The sequence below is a fragment of the Pteropus medius genome, unplaced genomic scaffold, assembly GCF_902729225.1.
Source record: "Pteropus medius unplaced genomic scaffold, Ma_sr-lr_union100, whole genome shotgun sequence".
NCBI classification, from domain to species: Eukaryota; Metazoa; Chordata; class Mammalia; order Chiroptera; family Pteropodidae; genus Pteropus; species Pteropus medius.
The window spans coordinates 19,983,509-19,991,854 of record NW_024344378.1 but is presented as its reverse complement, the minus strand read 5'-3'; the positions used below and the strand labels follow the sequence as shown (position 1 = coordinate 19,991,854).

The window sequence follows — 8,346 nt, the reverse complement described above, 5'->3', positions numbered from 1 at the left end:
TAAATCCTCTGGTTGATGGACAAGTGTTTCCCAGCTGAGCCCTTGGGGAGATTCTCCTGTAGAGCAGGGACTCCTCTTCCCCAGAGGTCAGTGGGCTGTACCCCTGTGGCCCAACTCTAAGTGAGAGAGCAGCTCCTGCCTGGCTGGGAAGAGAGCCGTGACCTCCACCTCCTGGGCTCCGTCTGTCTATCCATCTCTTGGAATGGCCGCCTTCTGTACTTTTTCTTTCTCCTTTTAAGTCTCTGGTTCCTCTCTTTCTGAACTATTTCTCTGAGCCTCGGTTTCCGTCCTTCTGTCTCCCGGCTCCCGGCATCTGTCTCGACTCCGGGCCTCCCGCTCTTCTTCTCCGCCCCTCCCCCGCGCTGTCATTCACCCCGCTCCTCTCCGCGCACAGCCAATGGAGAGACCCGGCCGAAACGGCGAGGCTAGCTCGCACCGGGCTTTTTCTCCCGGTGATTGATGTCCCAGAGTCAACAGCGAGCGAGCAGCCGGAGTAGGGAAGGAGCAGCCAGAGAGGGAGAGAATACGGCGCCCCCTCTCTCCCATCCCCCCCCCCACACATTTAGCCCTTCTGCGCACTTCGCCTGCAAGTCTCGGTGCGGCCAGGAGCCGCTGCTGCCTTCGCGCCCCTGTGCGCTGCCCCCAGAGCCAAGAACAGCGAGCGCCGCCGCCCAGGCCCCCCAGCGGGGCCGGGGCCGGGGGCCAGCATGGAGCACCTGGGTCCGCACCATCTCCACCCCGGTCACGCGGAACCCATCAGCTTCGGCATCGACCAGATCCTCAACAGCCCAGACCAGGGCGGCTGCATGGGGCCCAACTCACGCCTCCAGGACGGAGAATACGGCCTTGGCTGTTTGGTCGGAGGCGCCTACGCTTACGGCGGCGGGGGACCCGTGGCCGGGGCGGGGACCGGGGGCGCGGGGGCCTATGGCGCTGGCGGCCCGAGTGGTCCTGGTGGCCCGGCGGGCGGCGGCGGCGGCGGCGGCCCCTGCAGCATGGGCCCGCTGGCTGGCTCCTACAACGTGAACATGGCCTTGGCAGGAGGCCCCAGTCCGGGCGGCGGCGGCGCGGGCGGCGGCGGCGGAGGGGCGCTGAGCGCTGCGGGGGTGATCCGGGTGCCCGCGCACAGGCCGCTAGCTGGAGCAGTGGCTCACCCCCAGCCTCTGGCTACCGGCTTGCCCACCGTGCCCTCGGTGCCTGCCGTGCCAGGCGTCAACAACCTCACTGGCCTCACCTTTCCCTGGATGGAGAGTAACCGCAGATACACAAAGGACAGGTTCACAGGTGAGTCCGGCCCGCGCGCGCCCCGCTTGGCCGCGGCCCGGGCTCTGCGCTACCCTTCCCCGGCACGGTGGCTTCCCAAAGCCCCCTTTGTGCGCAGGATCGCCCAGCTCCTCTTGGCGCTTCCCCCAAGTTCAGCCGCCCGCCACCTTTCTATGCTCGCTGAATCGCCGTGCGGGAAGAGTTCTCCTAGCTTGGGCCGCTCTGCGTCTCTCCTGCAGGACCCCTGCTCTGAGAAGTGCTCCCTGAACCCCTCTCGGAGTCCCTAGGCCGGGTCAGACGGAGGGAAGGGGAATGTAGCTTTGGACTGCCTTCCGCCGGCATTCGGGGCTCGGGAATCTCGGAAAAACGGGCACGATGTGAACAAACTGTTTTTTCGTCCCGGCCAACGTTCTCTGGCCGAGGCGGCGAGCCCCAGAATCAGACGCAAGGAAAGAACAGGTTTTCCACCTCCTGTCCCCTACACACACACACACACACACACACACACACACACACACACACACACACACACACACACACACACTGAGCCCCAAGCTCCAGTGTCCGTTGCGCTGAGGGGCTGGCAGAGGCCACGTACCCGAGTAAAGCAACAGAGGTGTTGGACTCTTCTTTCCGGACTGCGGGCTTCGTTCAGGTCAGTGGCAGCGAGAGGCTGAGCCACCCGCTCCATTTTCGTTCTGTCCGGGCTAGGCTTCCTCCCCGCCCCTATCCCGGCCCTCTGGCGTGAATAATGCACCAGCCAGGCCCAAGATCTATTAGCCACCTAAGGACAACTCCTGGGACGATTATGCACTAGGTTGCGCCGGCTGCCTCTCTCTCCGCTGCCTACTCTTCGCCTTCCCCGGCTTGCCCCGGCTCCCTCCGCTCCCGCTTCCGCTCTCGACACTCAGCTCTCGCTACTGCGCTGGCCTTTTTCCCCGACCTCACTTCCCGCTGCCCTTAGGGTTCCCTGGATCCAAGAATAAGATCCTCTCGCCGGGCCAGGCCCCCATGCCCGTTGAGAAGCAGCCACGAGATGCGTCTAGGTTCTCTCCTGGGCCTTCGAGAAAGGAAGCAGGAGGCATAGGCTGCTGCCTACCACGACCGCGACGTGGGACTCCCATGGGGCTCCAGTTCCAGAACCCAACTGTGAAAGGGGGATAGACAGATTACACTAGGCTAGGCGACCCTAAGGCACCCCAGGCCTCCTGCTCCTCCTGTTCCAGCCTTGGAACCTGGGCTCAGACTCTGGCAAAAGTTTGCGAGGAGGGTGCACAGAGATCCTTTCTATTTTGGATGGGCCCTGTATTCAAGGAGCCCCACTGCCCCAACACAAGTCCTCTTGGGCCTGATGAGTCTTGCCTCGTGAATATACCACTCTCCCAATTCAGGCCAGGCCAGTCTTGAAGGACTGATGGAACCCCCAGCCTGGAGCCCACTGGTCCTAGGTCTCTGGTGAAAGATACTCCACATAGGGCCTACCTCGGAGAGCCACAGACCATTCTAATCTTGCTTCAGGCCTGAAGAAGATTCTAAGGAAGTGTATAGCTGTTGCCTGGTGTGGCCTTATGTTTCCCTGTGTCCTGTGTGCCTGTCTGTATGCCGGCCTGTCTGAGTGTATAGATCTATAATTTGCCCCTGTTGTATATGATGTCTGAATGTTGCTGTGTGATGGAGGCTCGGATCAGGATCCAGGGTCCAGGGTCTCGACTAAGCATGCTCTCTTACTGTCGAGCAGCTTCTCTGAGGCAAGAGGCCTGGAGCTGTGGGGGGCTGCGATCTTTAGCTCGCTTCAGACATGCTTCTCAAGGATACTGGGAAGGCGACTGTGGGCTGTGTCAGGTGGGCACGTGGGAGCCCAGGGCTAGGGAGGCCTCCACGGTGGCAGCGGCGTGCCCTGTCGGCGGGAGGGGGCCGTTTTCCACCCGGACTTGGAGCTGAGGGCTGATGGGAGGATCGAGGCTCTGCTTCTGGGGTCTAGCTGCTGCGCTCGCTGATTCGCGGGGTGTCGGGCCTGGGACGCCTCCTGACGCTCTGCCGCTTGCTTCTGCCGTCTGTCTGTCTCCCGCTCCAGTGGCCCTCTCACCCTTCACTGTAACACGCCGTATAGGTCACCCCTATCAGAACCGGACACCCCCCAAGAAGAAGAAGCCGCGCACATCCTTCACACGCCTGCAGATCTGCGAGCTGGAGAAGCGCTTCCACCGCCAGAAGTATCTGGCCTCGGCCGAGCGCGCCGCCCTGGCCAAAGCTCTCAAAATGACTGACGCGCAGGTCAAAACCTGGTTCCAGAATCGGCGGACGAAGTGGAGGTGAGCGCGCGGGGCGGGCGCGGCGCGAGCAGTGAAGTCTCGGGCCGCTCTGGGCTCCAGGCCTCTCGGGGTACTCACACTCCTCTCTCCGCTCCCGGTTTCTGATCGGCTCGGAGGAGCGGGCTGCTCCTGCTGGGCTCGCGGGGAGCGGAAGACAAGCGAGACCAGTGACCAGGATGGGGCTGGAGAGCCCCGGCTCTGTTTTACTGGAAGCTTCCTGGCTTTCTGGCCCGCACACTCAGTACCCGTGTAGACGCGACTGATCATCCCCGCTGCTTGGGGAATGGCCGGTTGGAGCAGTCTATGCAGTCTGGAGCTTCCATGATCATTTGAATCCTGCGGGGTTTTTTGTTTGCGCAAACTAGCGCTTACAGAGATGCTTCTATCCCAGAGACTGGAGGAGACAGGATGTCTCGCGCCCTGTTTCTGCGCCCCAGCCGGGATCCTGGCAGAGCATCTGGGGTCCCAGACCGCGGCCTGGGCTCTGCTGACTCCCTCCTCCCCCGATACCCGGCCTTCGAGTAGCGGGTCCCCCACCCTGGAAGGGAAAATCAATCTTTGCCGGCTGCAGCGGGGTTTCAAGGGTCCCACTGAACCCGGGATCAATTAGGAGCAGATGGGTGTGTGTTTGTGTGTGTGTGTGTGTGTGTGTGTAGAGAGAGAATTTTCCTTCTCTTGTCACAAGTACACTAATCCCACATACGTATACCTCCAACCTTTGTCGTTCTCTCTCTCTCTCCCCACCCCCTTAGGTATATAATGTGCCCCACTCACTCCTAGGCAGCCTTATTTTCTGCATATACCAGTGCTTTCTCCGCTGAGCCCTCTTGCACCCCTGCACCCTCCTGCACATCTGGCCCGCATACTCGGTTCCACGCCGGTCAGGAGTTTCTCACCGGCTCAGGCCTCCGGGGGGAGCGCAAGAGAGTCTGGGCGAAGGCTGCGGCGCCGGGCCGGGCGGGCCTGGGGCGGGAGGAAGGAATTGGAGTTTCCTCTTTTTCTGAATGAAGGCGAGGAATCTGCCCGGGATTCCGCCGTCGTGGCCACAAAGGAAGCCACTGCCCCTGGAGTAGGCTGCTCTCCTACCCACATTCCTGTTGCTGGGGAAGGGGTGGGGGACTGGCTCAGGCCTCTGGAAAGCTAGTTAAAGAGGGAGCAAGGACTAGATGGGGGGGCACTGGTGTGCCCAATAATACCCACCCAGAGCTGCAGCCTAGGGGTATCTATCTTTGTCCCCCGCCCCCCACCAAGGGGGACAGAGAAAATATAGAGTGGCTGCAGAGAGAAATTAAAACACAAAGGTGGTGGGGGGGAACAAAGATAGATACCCCATCATAGGGAGGAAAGGAAACCCAGAAGCCTGACAAAGTCTTCTGTATAATAAAGAAAAGCAACGGATGACAAAATCCTCCATTTTCATTTCAAACGAATTCCCTTAATTCTGAGAGAACCAAAGAGCAAGAAGAGGTGGTAGGAAGGCCGGCGGCCGTTGCTGGGAGAGGCCCTCGCCAGCTTCGCGTGGCTTCATCGATCGCCTACAAATTGCTTCTGGAGGCCCCGGGGACTCCCATTAGGTCTGTCCACCTTAGAGACAGACGTTTGATCTCAGTTGACGGGGTGGAAGGGGACATTAAATGGAATAAGTGAGTCATCGCCTCCCTGGACCTCCTCGGAGGAAGCCGGCTAGTCAGGCCTGAGTCCCGGCAGGGGACAGGGCTCTGCACAGGAGGTCGGAGGCCTGGGAAAGGTTCGCAGGAAGAAGGGAGAGAAGGAAGAAGTCCACCAGGGCATCTCATATCCACCAGCCTTTGCCTTTGCCCTGGAATGGCAGGGAGGGTGAGGCCCCTCAGACTTGGGACCTAAGCTCCTGTTCATCCTCAGGTCTGGGGAGAGGTGGGCTGCCACTCTATCCTTGGCTATGCCCTCCAAGGCTGGTGGGGGTGTGAGAACTTGGGGCAGCCAGGGAGCCCCAGCTGCTTTGCCCTAGCGGAGTTTCCCACAGCTTCCTGGAGATAGCTCTCCTCCATCTACTTTTGGGATTTCCAGCCTTTGTCGGCTAAAGGACCTTCAAGATAAGGGAAAGCATTATAGGGGCCCAAGCTGGAGCTGGGCGTTGCCAAAGGGAGCAGTGCTCCCTCAGGCTATCTCCGGGAGCGAACCCGAAGCGTGGGTAACGGCTTGTCCCTGGTGCAGGCGGCAGACCGCGGAGGAGCGTGAGGCCGAGAGGCAGCAGGCGAACCGCATCCTCCTGCAGCTGCAGCAAGAGGCCTTCCAGAAGAGCCTGGCACAGCCGCTGCCCGCCGACCCGCTCTGCGTGCACAACTCGTCGCTCTTCGCCCTGCAGAACCTGCAGCCATGGTCTGATGACTCCACCAAGATCACCAGCGTCACGTCGGTGGCGTCGGCCTGCGAGTGAGCCTGCCCACTCTTCCCTGAGAGACCCCTGGGCCCAGCCTAGGGGTCGCTGAGGCCTGAGAGCCCAGGACTCTCTTTTGCCTCTCCTGCCTCAGACTGCACAAGAAAGGGGAACGCCGCGCCCCTCCCCAGGGGCGGTGTGCTCTCCGAAACTGTTCTCTCTTCGGTGGAAAAGAAGAAAAGAGCGCAGGTGACAGAGATCCGCGACTTCCTTCCAGATAGCCATGCGGTCCTGAGCCCGCTGGAACTGTTCAGAGTCCTCTCAATTTGCGTCTATTTTATTTTATTCTGATTTTTAACGTTGGACCGAGGAAGGCAGGGGAAGTGGGGGAAGAAGAGCTTCTGGGGTCCCCAGAGGACAGCATGGGCTGTCGTTTGAACCCCCTCTCTGTATCCCACTGTTAATCACACACTGACATCCATAGGCCCACACAGAGGTGATTTTACTGTCCCTCTTGGTGTCACCCCAGAGTCACAAACAGGACCTATGGCAGAATGTCATGCACACCCAGGGCTATAGCCTTCTCGCCCCTGACCCTCGCTATCAGGCATAGGCCAGGAGTGACCTAGACTCATTCTGAACTCCTGACACATATCACAAACACAAGGCCACGGCCACATTGTGGCACACCATCCCACACACAACAGCCACAACAAGATCACTTGGTCTGCCAGGCCGCCATCACAGATCCTAGCCACACCCAAGTACACACAGGCAGGTTTTCACAAAAACTTAGCCTGTTTCTCCAGATCCTGTTCATGGGGGTGGGGGGGGGGCGTTAAGTTATGCACTTAAAAGGTGTTTTCGGTGTAACCATTTTATAAAGTGCTTGTGTAATTTATGTGGAAAAAAAAATAAAACCCTCCGGATCCGGAGTCAGGGCTGCCTGCTCCTTGCTGAGCCCAGCACCTTGCAGCTACTTGAGTTCATTGTGAGCTGGTGCCGCTGGGGCAGCCGCTGGTGCCTGAGCTTGAGGGACATGTGGGGGCCAAGACCTGCTGGCTCTGGAGAGATAAATGAAGGAAAGGAACGAACAGAGAGAAGGTAGAGCTGAGGAAAAGATAGAAAGCCAGGCTGTCCTGGGATAGCTATTGCTCCAGAGGATATAATGTCTTTAGGGTGTGAAAGTTGTGTATGTGCATTGTGTGTTTGTGATGATGTAGACAATCAGGATGTTGCTGATAGTGAATGGTTGTCATAGTGTTTGAGTGTGTAATTGTGTTTGTAATTATTGTATGTAAGTGCTTGTTTCTGCTTAAGTTACAAATCGAAACTATAGTTGTACACTCTAACTTGTAGTGTTGTGTGTATAACCATGTGTAAATGAGGCTGCATTTTGGGGGGTAATTGTATGATCACCCATCCATATTTGTGATTGTGTATGAATAATGTGTTAATGTTTATGAGAGTACATTTAGTTTCTCCTCGTGAATTTTTTTATGTTAAATGTGTGAACGTTTGTGTTAAATGTGTGAGTGTGTATCATCTGTAATTGTATGAATGTAATTGTGTGTGAGATGTAATCATGCATGAGGTGTGTATTTTACTGTATATATTTGTGTATGACAGTATGTAATTGGGGAAGTGAATTAGTAGGGAGTGTGGATCATTGTGGATGACTGTCCCCACGGCTGAGAGAGTGTATGAGTGAATATAATTGTGCGCTGGTGGTATACATGGTGGTAGGGGTTTAAGGCACTTGTCCCTAACCTTTCTGGCACTAAGGACCGATGCTCCTCTGAGAATCTAGTGCCTGATGGTCTGAGGTGGAGCTAAGGCGGTGATGCTAGTGCTGGGGAGCGGCTGCAAATACAGATGAAGCTTCGCTAACGCTCGAAGCCGCTCACCTCCTGCTGTGCAGCCCAGTTCCTAACAGGCCAGGGACAGGTACTGGCCTGTGGCCCGGGGATCGAGGATCCCTGGTTTAAGGTGGGGTGTGCAGAAACATTGTAGGGATACCAACATCTGCCAAGAGTTCTGAGATTCTAGGCCCATATCCAGCAAGCTGCAGAGACTGAGGCACACTGTAAGGGGGCCGGGATCCTCTTTGTTACTCTAAGTGGGACTTCACAGCTCTCAGCACTAGCCTGCTCGAGGTGGGATCTGAATAAGTGACTTCTCAGGGACTTTCAGGGAAGCCCCAGACCACTCTGGCCAGGACTGCAGCCACAGTGCACAACACTCCCCATAACATCTAGTCCCCCACCCCACACACATACTAGACCAATTTTAGGTACACAAAACTGATTTGAACCTGCTTTTGTGGAAGAAGCTAGGTGGTGGAGGGTCTGGAGAATATGCCATCCTGGGGGAGTAGAGTAGGGATATAGAAGGCTCTTTGGGATGGGAAAGTGA

At 57.7% G+C, this 8,346-nt stretch overlaps 1 protein-coding gene across 1 annotated transcript; it reads left to right on the top strand.

Moving 5' to 3' along the window:
• The first annotated feature begins 273 nt into the window (after window positions 1-273).
• Window positions 274-7,755, top strand: TLX1 (T cell leukemia homeobox 1). The gene is made up of 3 exons (XM_039871440.1): window positions 274-1,284; window positions 3,374-3,575; window positions 5,769-7,755. Exons 1-3 carry the CDS (start codon window positions 708-710, stop codon window positions 5,989-5,991), a joined length of 1,002 nt encoding a protein of 333 aa, XP_039727374.1. The 5' UTR covers window positions 274-707; the 3' UTR covers window positions 5,992-7,755.
• The last annotated feature ends 591 nt before the right edge of the window (window positions 7,756-8,346 follow it).

What these genes read in the sequence shown, in the direction of transcription:
- TLX1 (XM_039871440.1), top strand. Translation starts at nt 708, where the DNA reads ATGGAGCACCTGGGTCCGCACCATCTCCACCCCGGTCACGCGGAACCC. An exon ending in CACAAAGGACAGGTTCACAG is followed by an intron (nt 1,285 to 3,373) that starts GTGAGTCCGGCC and finishes CACGCCGTATAG; the next exon opens with GTCACCCCTATCAGAACCGG. An exon ending in AATCGGCGGACGAAGTGGAG is followed by an intron (nt 3,576 to 5,768) that starts GTGAGCGCGCGG and finishes TCCCTGGTGCAG; the next exon opens with GCGGCAGACCGCGGAGGAGC.